This window comes from Danaus plexippus (assembly GCF_018135715.1).
Source record: "Danaus plexippus chromosome 18 unlocalized genomic scaffold, MEX_DaPlex mxdp_35, whole genome shotgun sequence".
NCBI classification, from domain to species: domain Eukaryota; kingdom Metazoa; phylum Arthropoda; class Insecta; order Lepidoptera; family Nymphalidae; genus Danaus; species Danaus plexippus.
This window is the reverse complement of record NW_026869854.1, coordinates 1,025,308-1,047,650: the sequence shown is the minus strand read 5'-3', so window position 1 is coordinate 1,047,650 and position 22,343 is coordinate 1,025,308. Positions and strand designations below refer to the sequence as shown.

Here is a 22,343-nt window from a genome sequence, read left to right as displayed (position 1 = left end):
TTAAGGATATACATTGACCAACCATTTCACTAACTCATGTTGAAGAGCTCCTAGAGCGGAATATTCTTTACTGCCATGACCAGGTTAGGAAGCCTCAGATATTTTTTATTAGTTCCTCCTAAAATTAAGCTAGTACATTCTCCTCTTCTCTCTATTTTATAGTATAGAAAGTTATCTTATTTGGCAGAGGATTAACTAAATAACTTTAAAATAACCCACTCATGATTAATGTCTGAACAGCTCTACTCAAAAACTCAAATGGTTCCTATTCGTCTATTACGTGTTTGTGACATCGTTATGTGATCTTTGTTTGATGTTTATTTTTTATATGTGTCATATAATACTTGATGTAATGGTATCTAAAGGTAGAAAACATTTCACGGATACAGTAAACGAATAGATACAGAATTAAATTATATTTACATGTATGAAATTTCACTTAGAATGTTTGATTTTCCACAGTACATTTTTAAATATTTTATTTATATGAAAACCATTAAACTGTCACACAAAATAACTATTAAATAATAAAGATATATGCGAGTATGAAAGAGAAAGGAAGCAAATATTATCTTTTCCTTGCATTCCAATAACTACCAGTTTAATCTACTGTAAGCCGGTTAAAAGAAATTCAATGTAAAGATTTTTGGAGTAAGAATAATAATGATGTATTGCATAAATAGGGAGGTATATCAGATTTATTATATAAAGTCATTAGGCATTCGTTATAGTCCGTCCTAAACTTAGTTTTATTTGTTTTCCTAAGTATATTTAAAGTGTCCTATATTGTAATTAAATTAGAGTCATCAGAAGTTCAGTCAAAGGTTCTGAATCTAGAAGTGCCGAGGTGACTGTACTTATACGTACTTAATATGTTGCTTCGTTTTCAAACTTCAATGAACCAATTAATTAATTTCATCGCGTTAATGAGGTAATAGAAGATTTTTTTTTCCCGACAAATTACAAAAAACTGAAAGCATAATGCGATTGTCAAATTAATGAAAATTGAATTAAAATATAGATATAACTTTATACGAGCCTACCTTGAAACAATAATAAGGAAAAACATGATATGCTGTAAATACAGAGGTGTTAATGAATTTTGTTATTTGGTCTCAAACATAATGTATTGTAAAATTCAGATAAATTATCCTTCTACATATAACAGCTTTAACATTAATATTAAAAATGTATTTCATCCATAAATTGAATCGATTGAATTGAAAATTTCTCTAAATCCTCTAATTGTTCTTCAACTTCGCCTCAATAACTTTGACAATAATTTTAAATTTCTAACCTCCCGCTGTTATTACTAAATATTTCAAATTGTCATATTATTGAGTTCCGAACTTATTGTTTCCGCCGCTCGGAATCGGAGTTAACTTTGTCATCAAAATGAATATCAATTCTTAATTTATTCCTTTTCAAAAGCAATAGCTATTCGCTTAAAGGTATATAATACAAAGACCATGATAGGCTTATGTAAAAGAAAAGAAATCATAGATAAATGTACAAAAATACACTTTCATATTGATAGTTATTTGAAGTTTTTATGGGTGAAACCTTTTAGAACGAGGAAATAATCTTTGACGATACACATCGCCCAGCATCAGGAAGAGAGGGCATAGAGATCACTACAACCAAATGCACGCCTGGCGTGGCAACAATCCTTTCCTACTAATAACACATATTAGCTGTTCTGCAGAAGTCAGGCACTGAACTATTTTCCGAGAGCAAAAATTCTCGGACTAACCGAAATTCCAAAATCGAAGAATAATATTTTCTGGTCGAAAAAATTAGTGCGGGTAAAAAGAAAGCCTCTACTTATCAATAATTTTGTTATATTAAGTATGATATTTAATATGAAACTGTCTTCCGAACTTTGTTGTGTACACACCTTCGAGTATATAGTAATTAAAAGAGTATTGAGGAAAGGGTTACAATATTATCATACAAAGAACAAATATATGTACAGAAGTAAGCCGGATAATATCGCTACCATTGGTTGTATATGTCTGTAGAAATGTCTTCTATCCTGAAGGACTTCAAATTCTCTTCCTCAATCTCTCCTTTTGCGCCTAATAGACTACGCTGACTGACTCTATCTTGATATTGAAAGCCTTCAAAGTCAATGAGACGAAAACTCTCTGCTTTCCATAGATTCACCGAGCACGTGCCGGGTCCATCGCATTGCAGGGAGAACAGCTTTAATAGTGCCTGGGACTTGCGACCCAGGTGTAGCTCTAAGGGACCCTTATCTAACGCGCGTTTAATGCTCATCTCACTCTCACCATTACACTCCAGTCCTATGCCGCTTTAATGATAGAGAAAGGCTTGACGTTTGATTTTATAGCCCAAGTGCCTTCTCTCACAAAACCTATTCATAGGTTGTTTGTGATTATATGCAGATTTATATGGAGCCAACCTAAATTTTACCATGTATCTGATTTTCAAGATAGACTTGGGTTAGATTGCGCCGCAATTCTTAAGAACTTTCCCTTTTATGCTCCATTATTTTCAACCCTCTTTCGTCTTCCTATCTCTTCAAGACCGTTATTCCTATCTTGGCCCCAACTTTTACTTTCACCTAAAGCTTGATATAACAATCGTTTGAATTAACGATTTCCCATTCAAAAACTGCTAGCAATTCTTATATTATTTATTTCACCAAAGGTGGAACAACCTCTTAGATGAAGTCCCAAACTATAATTCCCAGGCTACTTATAAGTGTAAGTAACATTGTATGTATATTGTGGTCTATGACACTTACGGAAACATAAAAAGATATATTATAATGTTGTGTGTTAATTATATTTTTATATTTCTTTATTAATATATTTATGTACTTAACTTGAGTTTATTTATTTATTTTTTACTTTAATTATCATATTTTCATTGCTGTATTTATATTCACGTAATAAACATTAAAATGAATCGTTAGGTATCTCAACATTGTATTTCTGTGAATTGATATTGATAATTAATAATTATCACATAATACCAGTAATTCAAATCAAACGAAAAAAAAATAGGGATTGTTTCCGAACTTTTGGTTAACTTAATATGGAGAGAAGAGAGAGCTCGGTTCTTTTACAAAACACCATATTCGTTGAACCTTTTAGAGTTTGGTCCAGAGCTTCAAATTTGAAAACATGGAATGGACGTTGTTTGAACCTAATATGTCTACGTGGTTAAGGACTGTGTGAAGATTTCAATGGACACGTTTATTTAATCTTTATATAAAAAGAAAATTACTCTTAGAACCTTTTATTTAGCAAAAAACCTTGTCCCATTTCTTTGGTGTTGGGATGGACTTTTAGAAAGTGGTCTGCAAGTCCAAAGTAAATATTTAGTAAATATATGTTTATATTTTGTATCTGCATATTTACTATATATTTTTTTTAAATTAAGACTGTGATTAAATCGGTCATATTAATTTTGATAAAATTTATAAGAGAACTAAGACAAGGAACTTATGGATGACGTAAAAAATCTCACCGTCAGCTGCATCAATATATACTAGACAGTAACTTGAATGAAATAGGTGCAGTACAGAAAGAAATCTATATCAAAAGTAATGTCTTAGGTAAAGACCTTAATAAAAAACCCAGGATGATTTTTGTAACCAGAGTTTTGTTAAATGTAATTTTGCAAAAGCTTCGAAGCGGAAGTATCAAATTATTTTTACCAGCGAAAGTAGTGACCTCACTAAAATTACATCATGTGTCACTTATTTAATAATCTTTTTCTAACTTATTTTGATTCACTTATTATTAATTAATCTCCCGTAGATTACTTATAAGAAACTATAAGATAAATAGGTCTTTTCAAATTTATTTTCACATTGATATCACCTAACAAGGTAACCTAAACCATATAAAAACTTGTGAATGTGGGCATTATTTATGTAGCTATTATCCTTATTAAGTACGTGCTTTAAACTAAAAAATACTTTATCCGGAAGCTTGCGAGAGCACACAGAAAACATATTCGACCAATTATGCACAAAGAGTAACGAAACAATGGCTTTGTTTTCACCTTCACAGCGTCTTTTTGAAAGTACCTTTTGGTATAGTAAATATTTATTTTTGTCCAATTAATAACATTTTGAATTATTTTTTTTAATGTCTGTTTTCTTTTGGAAGCAGCAATATTTATAAGGTCTACTTTTTGTGTATATTAATGTAATGACCATCAAGGAATTAGTCCAAAAACACATTGCTTTGAAACGCATCTGATTAAATTCCTATGTAGTGTATATGGTTGTAGTAAAACAGGTAAGCGGTGTAAATATCAGAAGCTTGGAGAAAATAAGGTATCCAGACGTATTCATTATTCATATAGGAAAGATATTTGTCTGTGTAGGCAGATCAGAAATAGTATATATTTCTTACAATATAACTCCAATAAAAATTACTTTCGTAACTACAAATTATTTTCACAAAATGCCATTTATCTTGTCAGCCCTATGTCAGTGTTTACTTCTGTAAAAGATGCCATGTGCATTTGTATCCAATGTTTAACTTCTTGATATAAATCATGAATAATAATAATTATGATCTTTTCATTTACAAACGTTCACTTTCGTTTTAATATCGATTAGCAGTGTTAATTTATGTTATTTTATGGTCTATTTATCGACTGACCGCTGGTCCTATTAGTCGATCTTCCTTCATCATGAACTTGTCCAATTCAATCATCTCGAAAGAGAATTGGTGGTCATGTTGTCTCGTTGTCAGATGGTCAGAAAGGAATTGAGGAATTAAACCGACCGCTTCCGGCTCTATCGTGAATTATTACTTCTAACACTCGTTAAATTTTAAGAAATCAGTTATAAATAAACGAAACATGATAACTGAATATTTCATAATGATAATGATATGTGCAGGTATTAAAAGAGTAAGAAATATTGTCCAAGCAAAACAAAAATTTCATGAGAAGTTGAAGAAGAAGAAGAAGTTGGAGAAAGTTATCAATTGGAGTGAAAATTAAGCAATAATAAATATATTACAATTTAGAGCAATTTAGTAACATATACATTTATATTTATATATACGAGTCCGCACTTAAACGTCAATGTCCGCTTTTATAAATAAAATGTTTTTGGTCAGATGACTTACCACTATAGTTACCAAGAATCCTCTTTTTTGTAACTGAATGAATGAAAGTGTTGCCTGTAATTGAAAATTTTACCGATTATTACAGTTAAATTTACTTACATCTAATACGAAAGCTATCTAGCCTGTGAACACTTTCCTATTAAAAGGTTCCCTTGTTTTATATTTCCTATATAAAAAACTTTACACTTAATATCAAAACCCCTAACCCCTATAATATAAGAACAGTAAAGGTAACAACCCTAAACTCATATTTATTTTACTAGTAAGTAAGTTATATCAAAACGATATAAGACTAAAGTTGAACTGAAAACATACTATATTTTATAGCAATAAAGTTTAATAAAAAAAAAGGAAACTAGTTTCATGGGAACATTTTTTACCACCCACTAATTGTAACCTAACAGAAAAAAATACTTGAAAGAATAATTAAATGAAATAACATTTCTAGTTATATCAAATAGTTTATTAGAAATGATTATTCAGGTTCATGAATAGAAATAACTAGTTAATAATAAATAAATTATAGAATAACTCTTTTTGAAAATTTACTTTGTAACATAAGAGCCTAATTTAAACATCTGCATGAGGTTTGGTAGCATATAAAGAATTTTAAAAGCACCATTTTTTTTTATTGTACTAAAAAAATTATAAGAATATTATTTCTCCGTATATTCACAGAAACTAACAAATCAATAATGATATGGAAAAATAAAAATAAACACAGAATTGTTTATGTATTATCTGTTTGAATTTAAGTGCAATTGACGTAGGTTTACACTTTACAATTTAATAATGAATACCCAGAATTTAATATGTTAACATACATATGAAAAGATATAACATATATACATATATATTTACCAGACAAAATATATTCAATGTTTATATATATATATATTATGGCTATTAAAGTTAATATAGCTTTTGAATGGCGCGTGGCCTAAATCAAGATTAAACAGGGCAATCAGTCGCATGCTGTCACAGTTACGAATGGAATTTAATGTTAGAGGAATTTGATTAAATATAACTCATAACATAATGATATTCTGATATATTACATTTAAAATCATTGTAACAAACAGATTCATTGAAATTTATGTACTATCTAATATTGGAAATGCACCATGGTTCAGTAAAACGTTACTAATACGTCAATACATTTCTTAAATCTGTACCAGTGTACAAGCTACATTTGTATTAAAATATTTATACATTAGCTATAGTTTACGACTTATTTTTTTTTATAATGTCAAAGATTTATATTCTTAAATAACAATAAAAATATTCTTACTTACATATTACTAATACATTTACTCTATAAATATTAATTCCCGATCGTATGCAGATTTAATACGATATCCTAGTGACATCCTGGTAATTTTAGTGAAGATATCATATTTTATTGAATATAGAAAGTCTTTATAAATATACAAGCATACCCCAAAGCCGAGTTGTGACAATAAAAACATTCTTTATTGAAGTGAAACCTCTTATGCAACTTCCAACACAGTTGCGTTAAACGTTTTACGCCGAGGGAGAGAGAAAGAAAGATACACAAATGTAGAAAGTAGGAGAGAGAGAGAAAGTGAATCGGCAGATTCCAAGCACATGCGCATGGTTTTCTTGCTATGCAGCGAAGTAAACAGTGTGAGAATCGTGAAATTAGCTGAAATACGTACTTGTTGTTTAGTATTAAAATTAATAAATATTTATAATATTCAATGGATTTTTAAGTTGATTTGATACACATTTAATTTAAAAGGACAGTATTTTATTTTTCAAATTTAGTGGATAAGAATTGTTTACGAAGTAATAAATTTTAATGAAATGTCAAATGTAAAAATATAGTAATTGTAATATTCCTAGAAAACAATTAATCAAAAGAAAAAATCCGAATTATTTCTTCTTTTTGTAAAAAGAAAATTTTAAAGAGTTATAAATGTGCATCCATAATCAATGCATCTAAAAATATCAGAGGCGACATGAAACGAAACTTCTCAGTGTTACATGGTGCCACCGTGCGGGTGGCCGGTCCATAGCTTTGCAGTGAGAGGTGCTCTAACAGCGCCCGGGACTTGCAATCAAGGTGTGGGTTTACGTAGTGGCGTGCACACCGTAGATGCAAATAAGCACAGCATACCTATCATTAAAACAACTAAACCTATATTGATTAATTCTTACTTACATCCTTTAATCATACATTACGAAATACGAATGTTTACAGACATTTAAAATGTTACTTGATTCACGATTTGGTAAAATTGATAAAAGTGCCATCTATCAACGTAAAAACTAACATTTTTGATCGGCCTCTGCTAGCGTCTAGCGTCGCTTCCAAGCCAGAGAGCCGATGATGAACAACTACTGGGTGCTTATATTCCATACAAATAATCTCAAGGACGATCTACAAATCTCGTGTTGTATACGAGACACATTTGAATGTGTGTGTGGAAATCTATGCATATGTTAGGTTTCGAGAGGCACTGGTTCCTTAACCCTACTCGTTTAAAAAGTCATTTAAACTGTCAAATGAAAAGAGACAAATTAATTTGTTGGTATGTTGTTCTATAATTATTTTTTTTGCCATTTTGTTATTATTGTCATTCTAAGTGCCAGTGAATAAGTTTTATTTAGCAAATGAGTGAATTTATTAACGAATTATAGATAATTATAGTTGTGAACTCTGAGAGCTCTTTACTGGTGATGTGTGTTAAACGAAATTAATTACGAGTACATTTTTAATGGTCGTTTGAATATTGAATTTGTCGTTATCGTTGTCGTTTGTTGTTGTTTGCTGATAAAATTAAAATAATTAGATAAAGAAGGTGTGTGACCAGTTTTATTTTAACTAAAAAACAGATAACTCTTTTTTATAAAAAGTATTACAATAGTTTTAATTAGCTAGCAGGTTGTGTACACACAAATAAGTTATTTTGTTTTCTTTTATAATTAGAATGTTTAGATCTCCACTCAAAATTCCGATTTAAATAACTTTCATAAAGCGGTGATGAACAAATCGTAATCGTTTTAAGGTACTTTAGTGGCTCAGAGGTAGTTGATAGATTTATAAAATATATAGATGTTAGTTCTGATCGGACTGCTGTAACTTTCTGCTTGAATATTATTAATGTTTAAATGAAACTAATATTTTCAGATTACTACGAGTATTTGATTATTTTTAAAAACTACATACTTCCGACGTTTCGGTTACTTTGCAGCAACCGTGATCACGGCACACATCTCGTCGGCCCGTTAAAAATAATATTTTCATTTAAATTAATACTCGCGAAAGTATTAAATCTTATTATTATCAATGTTTGAGAGGAAGAAATTATGATGAAAATTGCAATTTTTTTTTCAAACATATTCTGCTTACCCTATCCTAAACCTCTGTGCATGCCCCTGGGTTTAAGAGGCCTCTATATAAGGCGCGTTAAACGCTCACAACCACCGTCCAAACTCCACCTCTACCTGACCAAATTTGAATCGAACCTACTAGTCTTGCCTTTGAAGTACGTTCGAAGGTTGAATTTGATGTTAGTTCTGGACAGTCACAAGTTTTTTATTATGTTGTAGAGAGATTTAGGTCTTACATGTACCTCTCACTACTACTTCTACCGCATACAAATTTATGACGAACATTTTAAATTAGAATACAAAGGACGAAGTGTATATCAGCACGAGACGGATTCGAACCAGCATCCTCTGTGATACCGCGTACTAATTATTTTTTTTTACCAATTAGACACCATAGCTCAATTGATGAAAGCACTTTTCATTTTATATTTTCTGATTTAAATACTAATAAAACATTGCTTTAATGCTAAAACCGTAACAGAACGAACACAATAAATAAAAGAAACTCATATAAACTATAATGTTAATTGGAATATTTTTTTTTTATATTATACATGTTTTATTGTCTGCAATTTAATATAACGAGATGATTCAAATGTTTCAGAAAAAACGACTCCACTTGGGAAGTTCAAAGCGAAGGAAATAGAGTCATTATTTAAATTCAAATTCGTAAAGAAATATTCAATGTTGGCTCATATTATATTTATGTTATTCTTTATGGACCCTTGTGATGTTCTGACAGGTGGTTTAATTGAAATTAAAGATATATATTTTTTATAACAATTCCATTGTGAGTGGATAAGCCTGTAATAGTACCCATATGGATATAATAGATATATAAGATATATATATATATATATAGATCTTCGTTGTAAAAAAAATAGGGGGTTTTAATTATACATATAATAAACTATATTATATAATTTAAATAATTAAGTGTATTGTTACATTTGTAATTAAGTGTTCGGAAACTGTTATGGATACGGAAATGGTCTTGTATGCAATGTCATGTCCATATAGATATGGGGTTTTCCAATAGGGACGCTTGAACTTTGACAGCTGATTGCGGCCATGTTGTTTGAGTGACAGCTGTCAAATGCAGTGTGTTATTTTCATTCCGTCCTCCCAAACCACCATGGCAGGTAACAGTGTCGAGCAGCACGTGCAAATCATAAAATTGTTTTATGAAAATGGGTCTTCAGTTCGAGCAACGTTCCGCGCACTTCGCCCGTTTTACGGTCGCGATGATCGTCCTGCCGAGTCGACTATCCGTCGATTGGTGGACAAATTCGAGTCAACCGGGTCAGTTAACAATCAGCCGGTTCCCGTGCGTCAACGTAACGCGAGATCTGCCGAGAATATCGCCGCTGTGCGCGACAGTGTCCTCGAAAACCCGCGGCAGTCAATTCCGCGTCGCGCACAGGAACTCGGCCTTTCGCAGACGACAACTTGGCGAATTTTGCGTTGTGACTTGAGCCTGCACCCGTACAAGATCCAGCTGACCCAAGAGCTCAAGGTTAATGACCATAGACAGCGCCGTGTGTTCGCTGACTGGGCATTAGAGCAGTTGGAAGTTGACGCCGATTTTAGCAAAAAAATCATCTTCAGCGACGAGGCGCATTTTTGGATGAATGGCTATGTCAACAAGCAAAATTGCCGTATTTGGGACGAGACCAATCCACACGAGGTTCACCAAGTGGCAATGCACCCGCAGAAAGTGACTGTTTGGTGCGGATTTTGGGCCGGAGGCGTGATTGGTCCGTATTTTTTCGAAAACGATAATGGTGTGGCCGTCACCGTCAATGGTGAGCGATACCGGTCGATGATAACCAACTTCTTTTGGCCTGAAATCGAGAATATGGATCTGGACAACATGTGGTTTCAACAGGACGGCGCTACGTGCCACACAGCACACGCTACGATGGAAGTTCTGCACGAGCAATTTCTGGACATGGTCATCTCGCGCGGAGGCGACGTGAACTGGCCACCGAGATCGTGCGATTTGACCCCGCTGGACTTTTTCTTGTGGGGTTTTCTTAAGTCGCAGGTCTATGCCAACAAGCCGCAAACCACCGATGCCCTCAAAGTCAACATACGCCACGCCATCGATCAAATACAGCCCGATTTGTGCGCCAGAGTCATCGAAAATTGGACCTTTCGTGTGCGCGCCACCAACCGAAGCCGTGGCGGTCATTTGAATGATGTCATATTCCATACATAATGGGGTCGATAGACCTTCCAAATAAAAAAAAATTTCGCAAATATCTTTCCTACATGTATTTTTTTTTGCATTTCAAAGATTAAGCGCCCTTAATGGAAAACCCTATAATTATGTCGTAGTAAGATATAAAAAATACACATTTATCCCAGATGTTCAGAGATTATGACTAAGCTTTATTAATTTTGACACAGTGGAGCCTGAATATATGAGAGAAGAATTAAAAAAAAAAACAAGGGACACACAAAAAATACATAAGAATACTCCATGTTCCATACACTAAGTGTTATATACACTATAGTACAACTAAAGCCAGACGATCTCAGTGAAGAGTTCTCTATCATAAGAGGCGTACGATGAGGAGACAATATCTTATGAAAATTATTATCAGCTGTCTTGGAAATGATATACAAAAACTTGAATTAGTGGACACCGGAGACACTACTCTGGAAGTTAAGTCAACATATTTTCTAACAACCAAAGAACAAGAAACAATGCTGCAACAGCTAACAGATAAAATTGACAGAGAGATAGCAATGGATTTAAAAAACACTTCACAAACGGACACAAGAAAAGTTAATGATAATAATCAATAGAACACATACTGGGGACATACTTGTGGACATGTATTTTGGTAAGTCAAAATCAACTAATCGACAGATATTAAAAATATGAAAAAGGAAATGTTTCTATTTTGAAATAAAAACTTAACCCAGCTATATATTGGTCACTAACGAAGGAACTAACTAAACAATAAAGATCCATACGGTGCGGATGTAGAAAAATACAAGGTATTTACCAATAATTTAATTGTAATATTAAAACGAAATTCACTGTCAAGTTTTAAATCTAGACCAAAATGTGTGAGACTTAAAACAGCACGGTAATCAAAAGAATATTTCTTTGAAAACAGCTTTTTGTTTTAAGAAATTTTTATATATCTAATTTTATTTTCTTCCACGACGCCTACCATTTATCCAGCATCAGTTCAGCGTCAGAATTCAAGAACGCTTGGCAAAAGATATTACAATGTCCAATAAATTCTGATTACGGTTGTGCACAATAACTATGTATATTTAAAAAATACATAGATGTTAACATAAATACTAGAAATAAATGATTTGTATTAGAAATACCTACCGATATTATCGGTGGAAAATGTTTAAATGACAAGTGATTATTTATATATTTTTTGTTGTTCTAGGTGGTCGTCAAATATGGTTAATTTTTACGTCTCCTTTAAAAAATATATAATAATAATAATTAAATAAATGCTTTTATTCCATTCGCAACCTCCTTCCTGTTTTCTCCACGAAGCACTCAAGATACGTCCCATAAATAAAAACGTTGACATTGGCAAAATATTCCACGATTCCAGTGCGAATGAAGCCATAGCATTAAAAAAATAATGACAAGTGTTCTGAATGTAAGTCATGAGATACAACGTTGAAAGTATAGGAAGAGACTCGGAATATAAACGAAGGGGAATTACTTCAGGACAATGTAGTTTTCAATGTTTTCCCTTTTATTTAAAAGAATGAGGAATTCACAATGACTTTATTATATAAACAAAATTCATTTTAGAATAATAATTTAATTTCTATAATAGTATAAGTCAGAACTGTATAAAAATGAGCGGAGACGGGAGAAACCCTTTACGAGGACTGGAACATTATGTTAGAAGTAGGCTATCAGTAATGAAATAACAGAATCAAACCTTCCTTTACATTTAAATGTAAGATAAGAGGCATGAAAATATACGAAATCGTATAAAATTGTAATAATATTAACAAGAAGGCAATAAAGAGGCCGATGGTAGGTTCTATTTATTGATAAGGTGTACATAAATGCGAACAGCGGAAAACCAAGACATTTTCATTATCGCTCCGAGAAAATTGGCCGAAGCGATACCATCAGTCCTTTCGTGAAGACTTTTATTTTCTACGGTCTCGCTATTTTTAAACAGTTGTTTTTTCCGTTTTGGGAACAGCAACAAAACTTCCTACAAGCAATGAATCGATCTGAAAAATACAATTATAGCGTTAAAAATAATATAATAAACCAAAAAGCCTTATACTTAATCACTCAAACGTGCGTAGTAACGGATTAAATTTATAATAGATAATGCTTGCCATTTTATTTTTTCAGTGCTTTATTCGTCACTATATTTTATTCTACAATACAACTGACATAAGTTTAGTTTGAAATCATTTCTGATACCAATAAAATAAAAAAGACGTCTTAAAACATTTAAGGCTTAACTAATTATTTATTCACAAGTGTCCAACAACATTTTTAGTGTGCAGAAGTTTAAACTTTTTTTTTCTGTAAAATGCATAAAATGTTGATACACGCCTCACCCCTCCAACATTAAATAATTAATTCCTCTTACTGCACTCTAATTTTCAACTTTAATATAAACACGTAAGAGTCTTAAATAAAACATCATTTTACGTAACATGTGCTCGCTGCTTTGAATATATCGTTACGAATTGGAATTTAAATAAGCGTTCCATTTCCCTCGCTTTCAAGTTAGAGAGCGAAGTATTTTTTTCTGACGTCACATTTTTATCCTCTCGTTATATTTAATTGGCATTTTTCGTAAAACGAAAATAATAAATTAAATAAAAATATAAATTGTAAAGTTTTATTTATTCTGCTTCGTTTAATTTTCGTTTCATAATCAATTATCTAATTATTATTACTATAACTTTACAAAAACGAGGCCCCGTGAAGTTCCAAAACAGTTATTTAAAAAAAATATTTGTCATTACGTGTGATAAACAATTGGTCCTATATCCAGGAGTTGTTTATAGTCATTAAAATTGTGATTACCAGACCGCTAAAATATAAAATAATTGACATGTATACCTACTTGATGTATGTATTACGCGTAGGATATTTGACAACAACCTGTACAACGCTTGAGAAGAGTTTAGGCTTCAGGTTTCCTAGGTAGGAAAAACCTTGTATTTGATGGAAAACAATGATGAATACGACATAAGCGCGACTTGGAACTTCCTAGTTTTTTGCTATAGTTACAGTCTGGAGAGGTAAACTCTTCTTCCTCCTCTTGAATTTTTTGATGCATAATTTTTCTAAGACAAGTTTTACCTCGTGTAAATAGGGTAAATGTTTTTTTGGACTTATTGTTCAATTGTCATAAAATTATTTATGTTCCCTTAAAGGTTCAGTTAGCCCCTACTTAACATAGAAAAGTTCAGTATTTCCTTATATATAGCTCCTGGTATTTTTTCACTTTGAGTTTTAGAAATAATTATACGGACCTAAGAGGTTTATAAATTGGTACTTGTATTTTTAATCCTTTTAAAACTCCTTATAAGAACTATTAAGGGAGATTGACAACCTGTCATGTATAGAACTATATGGAAGATAGGTAGAAATAAGATTGCTGTAGAGTTATAATTATAATACTCTAGACACTAAGGAAGTATGGTTTGTATTAATTCTCATTTAATTTATATCAGTTACTAAAGTTAACATAATTTAAAACAGATTCATTCAATGAAACGGCTGCGAACGTAGATGAGTATTTTTAGAGAACCAAAAAATTTTACAAATGAATATTTTGTATCTAATTTATCATAACAATTTTTACAGGAATTAAATTGGTGGGAGTATCTTTATATAGCACTGAGTGCATTCGTCGGCTGTTTAGTTTTAAATTATTTTGTGAAAATGATTAACGGTAATTGTGTGTATTTCTGTTTAAATTCATGTTACTTTTTATGAATTATTTAACAATTATAAAAAATATTTTTGAAACAAACAGATCTTAATTACAATAAAGCTTTTAGTTTGGATAAATATAAAAAATCAATTTGAAAAGTAGTCCATGCATATAAATGAAGCTGGAGGTAATGTTGATAGACTCCATACATTCGTAATTCGATTCTCAATATCTGTTACAGAAACACGAATCGAAGAAAGATTGATCCGACTACAGCAGAAACATTCAACAAATCGATCGACACAAGTAGAAGAACCGTTTCCATTGGAACAAATATTATTAGAAGACAAACCGCATATTAGCTCGACTGACTCAAGGTCTATTGTTTTAATTAAAGAAGAACATCATAAAACTAACTGGGATATTACTTCCAGACGCCTAATTGAAACACCGATAGAAAACTCTAATTTAGAATATTTGGACACTATTTGTCGTAACAATATAAAGATTGATGGTTTTGATAATATAAGCGAAATTTCACAAGAAATAAATAATATTAACTCTTCCAGAAACGAACTTCTAGATAACCAGAACGACGACGATATTAAGAAGATGATGACTGATCTTATTGAAGATATTTTAAAAAATCTGAATTAATAGGTTCATATATATTCTTAATTACACTTTACTATAACCATGACTTATAAGCTTAAGAGCTATTGTAAGAATGTAACTATATTATTAACAAATAAAAATAATTTAGGAAATGAGATCTAGCTCATTTATTCTGTTAGTATATTCAAATGTAAATGTATTTTATCATCTAGTAACACCATCAGTTTTATAACTTGCATGGATAAAATGTAATCAGTAAAAAGATTTCCTTTTTTATTAAAGCATCTCTAACGCGTACGCTAATGATTATTATTCGGCGGCTTATTACTAAGTTACTTATCAAATATCTAAATTGATGTCTTTTCCAAAAAATATTAGATTATATTCAATTTCTTTCAGGCGTTTAGAGTATGTGTAAATGAATTCTTTGTAAATTGGTTTCGAATTAGTCTCTCCTAAGCCTCACTATTTATAAAGCAGTACTAGAAAAATATCGACACACTTTTGGCCTTTACATTAATCTTTGAACCTTTCTCTTTTTAAAAGGCTGGGCAAAAACTAATGTTATAGTTCGTAGCCTTTTTAAATTAATAATCTACCAAACCACCGTCAACTGTCAAATGCCACTGTCAATGTCTAAATTACAGTTTCTTCCGTGCGGCGGGTTTATTTTGTTTATAACTTGTACATGTAGAAGACAAAAATAAGAGACATATTATATACATTATAATAACTACTATTATGAAATAATTTTAGTTACAAACAATAAAGAATGACTTCTATTATTAAATTCCATTGCCTCTCAGGGGCTGGAGACGAGTCTCCTCCCTGCTACGTGTTGCAAGTGGATGAATTTAAATTCCTCTTGGACTGTGGATGGGATGAAAAATTTGATATGGATTTTATAAAGGAACTTAAAAGGTAAATTTAAGGTTAAATTATTAGAGTTACTATTTTGCCCACTACAAGTGCAATTTTTAAGATTTAGTTTTGTTATAAAAATTTTAAACTATTAAAATTTTTCTGCTAATCCATACCCAAGTTATAAAAAATATTTTAAGAGAATTTTCATAACAAGGTTTTAATATAGTTAATTTTTTTGTTTCAGACATGTCAACTCTATAGATGCAGTCCTACTGTCACATTCAGATCCCCTTCATCTCGGGGCCCTACCATATGCTGTCGGACAGCTCGGTTTAAACTGTCCTATATATGCCACCCTCCCAATATACAAGATGGGCCAAATGTTCATGTATGATCTCTACCAATCACATAAAAATGTCTCCGAGTTTGATCTGTTCACATTAGATGATGTGGACACAGCATTTGATAGAATCACACAACTTAAATATAATCAGAGTGTTGATATGAAGGGTAAGAATAGAAGTTTAAGTATTAAATAGAAAACTAAACATATATTCTTTAAAGAGAATATTTTATATATATAAGAAATGTAGAAACACCAGTTTATTGAGGTGTGCGCGCTAACATCTGCATCACAGACTTGTCCACGGTATATGTTAAGGGTTATTGTATTATCAAAACTCACTTTATCTCAATTAGTGTTTATTATTTATGAAACAAAGTTAATTTAATAGCAAATACAAAAAAAAAACTATAATATAATTTAAATATATTTAATTACTGTTTTATAAATGTATTTGTATATTCCTATTAACATTTATATTATATATATATATATATATATATGCTTTCTTCATTACTTATACATTGTTATACAAAGTCTGCTAGAACTTTATCTATTACATTTATAATACATTGCTATGATCAATATTGAAGTATCATTTGGTATATGGCCAGCCAAGCCTTGGTCAGTTACTACAGCTCAAACATGGGGTGGCTGGTGGGAAGTACCACCCTCTCACAGAACATCGGCGTAAAGTAGTCTTTAATGGCTGCGTTTCGTCCCATGAGTGACAGAGCTGGTTTCTCTTTTCCTCTTCCCACCTTTTCCTCTCCCTCTTCATCAATCAAGGTCGCAAATGTATACACAACATCTCTTATGTTGCAGATGTCCATGGACGACGGTGACTACTTTTTATCTAGTAGGTCATCTGATCGATGGCCGCTTTTGTTATAAGAAAAAAATCATTTTCTATTTGCAGGTAAAGGGCTAGGCCTGCGTATAACTCCACTGCCAGCCGGACACCTCCTGGGCGGAACTGTGTGGCGTATTGCAGCCCCAGGGGAAGAAGACATAGTGTACGCACCAGACTTCAACCACAAAAAGGAGCGGCATCTGAATGGGTGCGAGATTGAGAAGATTATGAGGCCTTCATTACTGCTGCTCGGAGCTATGAATGCTGATTACGTGCAGCAGAGACGGCGGCTAAGGGACGAAAAACTTATGAGTGAGTCAGTTTAAACTAGCAATAGTATATACTTATGCTAATTCAGTCTATTATATTGACACTCCATATTGTTAACTCACATTGGTAGGAACACCTTCCAATGTATGGACATAAGATTGGATTAAAAGATATTAATTTAAAATTATACCGACTGAAATAGAGAATTATCAAGAAACAGATAAATTAATAAGTATATTTTTGTATGTACACTTAAAGTAAGAAGGCTGTGTTCCAAGTCAAAAACTAGGATGCCATAGACAAATATTTCTTTTAATATAGTTGTTTAATCTGTAATATATATGATTTTATTTTCCAGCAACAATCCTTAGTACACTTCGGGGTGGTGGTTCAGTACTGGTGTGTACGGACACCGCGGGACGGGTTCTAGAGCTGGCCCATATGTTGGACCAACTTTGGAGGAACAAGGATTCTGGTCTTGTTGCATATTCTCTGTTGTTGTTGTCCAACGTCAGCTATAATGTTGTGGAGTTTGCCAAGTCACAGGTACTGAGTATAGCACAACACACAACAAACGTGGAATAAATTAAATCCTAGTCTAAAATTATTTCACTTTTTTTTTTTTGGGAATAAAATACATTAATATAAAAAATAAACGACCTTGAAATAAATAATATTTGGAATCAAATCTTGTAACAATTTTTCATTCATTGTAAGAAAGTACTAAAAAAATATGTCATAGGAATTATATTATATTGTCATTATATGATAGATCGAATGGATGAGCGACAAATTGACCCGCGCCTTCGAAGGAGCTAGAAGCAACCCTTTCGCGCTGAGGCACTTGCAACTGTGTCACTCCGTAGTCGAGGTCACTCGGACCCCGGGGCCTAAAGTGGTGCTGGCGTCCTTCCCAGACTTAGAGACCGGTTTCGCAAGAGATCTTTTCCTGCAATGGGCCCCTAATTCACAGAATTCTATAGTACTAACTGCAAGGTAGGAATTTTCAGTTAATGCCGATCTCCAAGAAAGATTACTTCGCCCACCATATCTAGAAGATATCCTACAAAAAAACCTCCTTTTCAACCGTTCCTCGACTCGACTAAAATTGTTTAAATCGCTCATTCTTGAGAACTGTGACCCGTGATACAAAATGATTTAGTGATTCTTATTGGTGAAGGCCTCAAGCTGCCCTGAATCCTTTCTATAGTGACTAAAAATAAATGCTCGCATCATCAGCTTGAACAGCTAACACTACCGACAAACAAATGACGATTTTTTAGATAGACTCGCAAATAAAACTTTGCTGTAACACTCACAAGTGCTAACCTTAAAATTGTACTCAATTATATGTTACCAGTTTTGATGAGATTCTATGGGCTGTTGATTTATATACCTCCGTCCCCAGGACCTCTCCGGGGACCCTCGCCAGGGATCTGATGGAGAAAGGCGGCGACCGCACTATAGAATTGACGGTGAGGAGGCGGGTCCGGCTGGAGGGGGCGGAGCTTGAGGAGTTCATGCAGCAGAGGGTCAAGGTCAACAACTCGGTCAAGTATGTACCAATCAATACACAGTCACAAGAAAATAAAACTAATGCTGACAAGGTCTATCAAGTTATAAGAATGCTCTGAATGATATGAAATTTAACAAATTTGTGACTGTAGTACTGGAGCAAGCACTTTGTCTGTCCGTGGACATTACAGTTGTATAACAAAGTATCGGATTTAAAATTCAACATATCATATACATGTATGTAATGAATGCTCGAGCTGAATCCAAACAAAAATAATATTATGTATAATAAAAAGCCCCCAAACTCCAAACTGTGTAATTGATATTGAAAAACGTGTATTTCAGAGAGGAGACCGGTGGTATATCATCCGACTCCGAGTCCGAGGGTGAGTTGGAGATGTGCGTGGTGACCGGCAAACACGACATACCGGTCCGGGGGGACGCCAGGCCCGCGGGGTGCTTCAAGAGCAACAAAAGACACCACGCCATGTACCCCTGTACCGAGGAACGAGCGAGGGCCGACGACTATGGAGAGATCATACGGGTAGGAACATAGCCTTCGTCACAAACAGATCCTCCAGGTGGTCGTAGTGATGAAAACTACCAGCTTACAGGACACCTGTAATGATTAAGAGTGGCCAAGCAGGTGTTGCATCTCCCCTAAAACATTTGAGTTTGGAGACAAAAACTGTCTTTACAAATCCGCCAGCCACTATTAACTGAGACAACTCTATTGCCCACTGTGCAGATTATGAAGAACAGATTTCCAACAAAGGCATCTGTGGTATCAATAAGCATGACGTCTGAAGTAAAATATTGTAATGGTAGTCATAGTTCACACACACGCCCGTGAAATTTAAAATCCCTTTGTCTATCGACGAGTTAGGCGCATTTAATAAACTAAAGGCATAATTTGACTCTCAGCCTGAAGACTATCGCCTGGCGGAGGTCGTGGACGCCGAGGGAGAGATTCGGGACGTGCCGCCCGCCCCCACACACACACAGGAACCGGAAGGTACTAAGCCATATAGCATTGCTGCGAGACTGCTATATAAGAACAATAATAAAAATCTTATCTAGTCTAGGAATACTTATATGTGTAATGGTGATGTTTTAAACTATTGTATGTACTGGCAGAGTGTAAGATCTTAATATAAATGTATAATTAATTAATATAAGTTCTATCAATTAACGTACGTGCCCTAGGAGCCCTTCAGGCCCCTTCGTAACGGGCCGGTCCCAGTACTGGCCCACTCTCCCGGTGACTGTAAACGCCGCAGGGCTAACAGCAATACAGATAAAAAAAAGTTACATATATCAAAATTCTAGTTTCGAAATCTTACAATTTGCTTCAGTTAAATAATATGTCATCACATTTAAGAAGTCATCGCATTTGATAAAAAACAATGATATATATACAACAATTACATTCAATAGATAAATATATTTAAATGCCACTAATTTTTTCGGATTACTGTGAGTTATTTTATTATTTTGAAAAAAGCTACACACTCTCGACGTTTCGGTTACTTCCCAGCAACCGTGGTCACGGGCGGACGAGATGCTTCGTATGTTTTGAAAATTATAAAATAAAGCGAAGTAATCCGAATATATTAGTTCCATTTAAATGAATACTACCGAGAGGCTCGGGGTCTGACTGGACGTATATAACCACAACTATTAATTTTTCCGCAGAGGAGATAACAGAGATCCCGAGTAAGTGTATCACGGCGACCAAGCAGCTGCAGGTGAAGGCCAGCATCCAGTACATAGAACTGGAGGGCCGCTGTGACGGAGAGTCACTGCTGCGAGTGGTGGCGGCCGCCAAACCTCGGGCGGTGGTGGCCCTGAGAGCCGGACCTACGGCACTGGCCACCCTCAAGTGAGTTGTATTGAACAACAATATAAGATGACCCCTTGCGGTGTGCTGACCAAAGAGGTCTTATATATATATATAATTAATTCATATTATTTGTCTTTCACCAGGTTTCTTTATTTCTATACGAAATGTATAATATTAACATATGATAGTATAAATGAAACTAGTGTTATTCGGATTTACTACGCGGATTTTATTATTTAAAAACTACATAATCCCGACGTTTCGGTTACTTTGCAGCAACCGTGATCACGGGCAGACGAGGTGACCGAAACGTCGGGATTATGTAGTTTTTAAATAATAAAATCCGCGTAGTAAATCCGAATAACACTAGTTTCATTTAAATGAATACTCGCGAAAATCTTAGATCTCAATATGATAGTATGTCAGTTATTAACACCGATGTTAATTTTTACAGAAAGCACTGTGACAGTGAGGGTATCGAGAAAGTCTTCACACCGGGCCGCGGCGACACCGTGGATGCGACCACAGAGTCTCATATCTACCAGGTGACTCGTTTATCACGACTCCTACATCAATAGAAAACTAAAAATAACAATTCGCGGCCAGCGACCTCTAAAGAAATCTTGTGTTGAAATGGCATTAGATCGAACTACTTTCTCTACTAAAATTTTCGTACTTTTACTAAAGTACTCGGAGGAGATAAGCACATTTACAAAGTATCGGTCTACCCTCATTTACCAATATTAAACCAAACTACCTTACACATTCATAAAACTAATTATAAATCAATTACTTAAAATTTCTGTTTCATACACTAATATTTCAGTACATAACTCCTCCTTACTGTTTCAGGTGAAGTTAACGGACAGTGTGATGTGCGGTTTGTCCTGGCGCTCGGCCGGGGACGCGGAGCTGGCGTGGCTGTCGGCCGTGGTGGCGCAGCCGAGGACCCGGGACACGCCCAGCGGTACGCGAACACCTGGACACCTGTGTACACAGATGTAGAATGTTACTGATGACTTTGTCACCTGCGACTTGATGGAAGAGGGGACCGATTAATGCCCGCAATTTAAATTTAATAATGTTGTCTTGGAGACTTACTCTTCGGCAGACACCAGCTATAAGCTTTTTCAGTATTTCAATTCAGACAGAAGTTTCATTCAACTCACACACTTGTTCCAGAGACACATTCTCTTAGCCGATCAGTTCGCATTCACTTATTACTAAGACAGATTTTCTCAGTCAAAGTATAGTTGCTAGTTGCAATATTTTTATTGTACGGCACAATGCAGGGCTCTACTCCCAAGATCGTGGATGAAATAATTAATACAATTTTAGATATTACTATAAACATTGTATATAACATTGTGGGCTCGTGTACAGAGGAAGTGGCGGATGTGGAGATGATGTCGCTGGAGGCTGCGGAGGGCGTGCCTCACGGCGCGTGGTTCGTGAACAGTGTGAGGCTCTCGGAGCTGAGGGCGGCGCTCGCCCGGAACGGCCTCGGGGCGGAGTTCAGTGCCGGGGCCCTTGAGTGCTGCAACGGAACCATCGCTATACGGAGAGTCAGTATCGACACTACTGGCCCCCATTCATATACCAATGTTACAAGTGGCGCCATCTGTGCCGGACTAATCATAATGTACTATAATTA

The 22,343-nt window shown here is 34.0% G+C and overlaps 2 protein-coding genes across 2 annotated transcripts in view; both read left to right on the top strand.

Annotated features, from left to right (window-relative positions):
• The first annotated feature begins 14,071 nt into the window (after positions 1-14,071).
• Positions 14,072-15,123, top strand: LOC116773161 (uncharacterized). Its single transcript, XM_032665559.2, has 4 exons — positions 14,072-14,151; positions 14,317-14,404; positions 14,628-14,763; positions 14,956-15,123. Exons 1-4 carry the CDS (start codon positions 14,149-14,151, stop codon positions 15,041-15,043), a joined length of 315 nt encoding a protein of 104 aa, XP_032521450.2. The 5' UTR covers positions 14,072-14,148; the 3' UTR covers positions 15,044-15,123.
• A 515-nt stretch (positions 15,124-15,638) lies between these two features.
• The window catches only part of LOC116772847 (probable cleavage and polyadenylation specificity factor subunit 2), an 8,419-nt gene continuing 1,714 nt past the window's right edge, over positions 15,639-22,343 (top strand). Inside the window, exons 1-12 of the mRNA XM_032665129.2 lie at positions 15,639-15,922; positions 16,110-16,375; positions 17,128-17,373; positions 17,690-17,877; positions 18,104-18,327; positions 18,740-18,886; positions 19,192-19,390; positions 19,771-19,861; positions 20,542-20,728; positions 21,144-21,234; positions 21,542-21,656; positions 22,073-22,254. Of these exons, the coding sequence (XP_032521020.2) occupies positions 15,774-15,922; positions 16,110-16,375; positions 17,128-17,373; positions 17,690-17,877; positions 18,104-18,327; positions 18,740-18,886; positions 19,192-19,390; positions 19,771-19,861; positions 20,542-20,728; positions 21,144-21,234; positions 21,542-21,656; positions 22,073-22,254 (2,085 nt within the window). The 5' untranslated portion in view covers positions 15,639-15,773. The remainder of the gene's footprint in view (positions 15,923-16,109; positions 16,376-17,127; positions 17,374-17,689; positions 17,878-18,103; positions 18,328-18,739; positions 18,887-19,191; positions 19,391-19,770; positions 19,862-20,541; positions 20,729-21,143; positions 21,235-21,541; positions 21,657-22,072; positions 22,255-22,343) is intronic.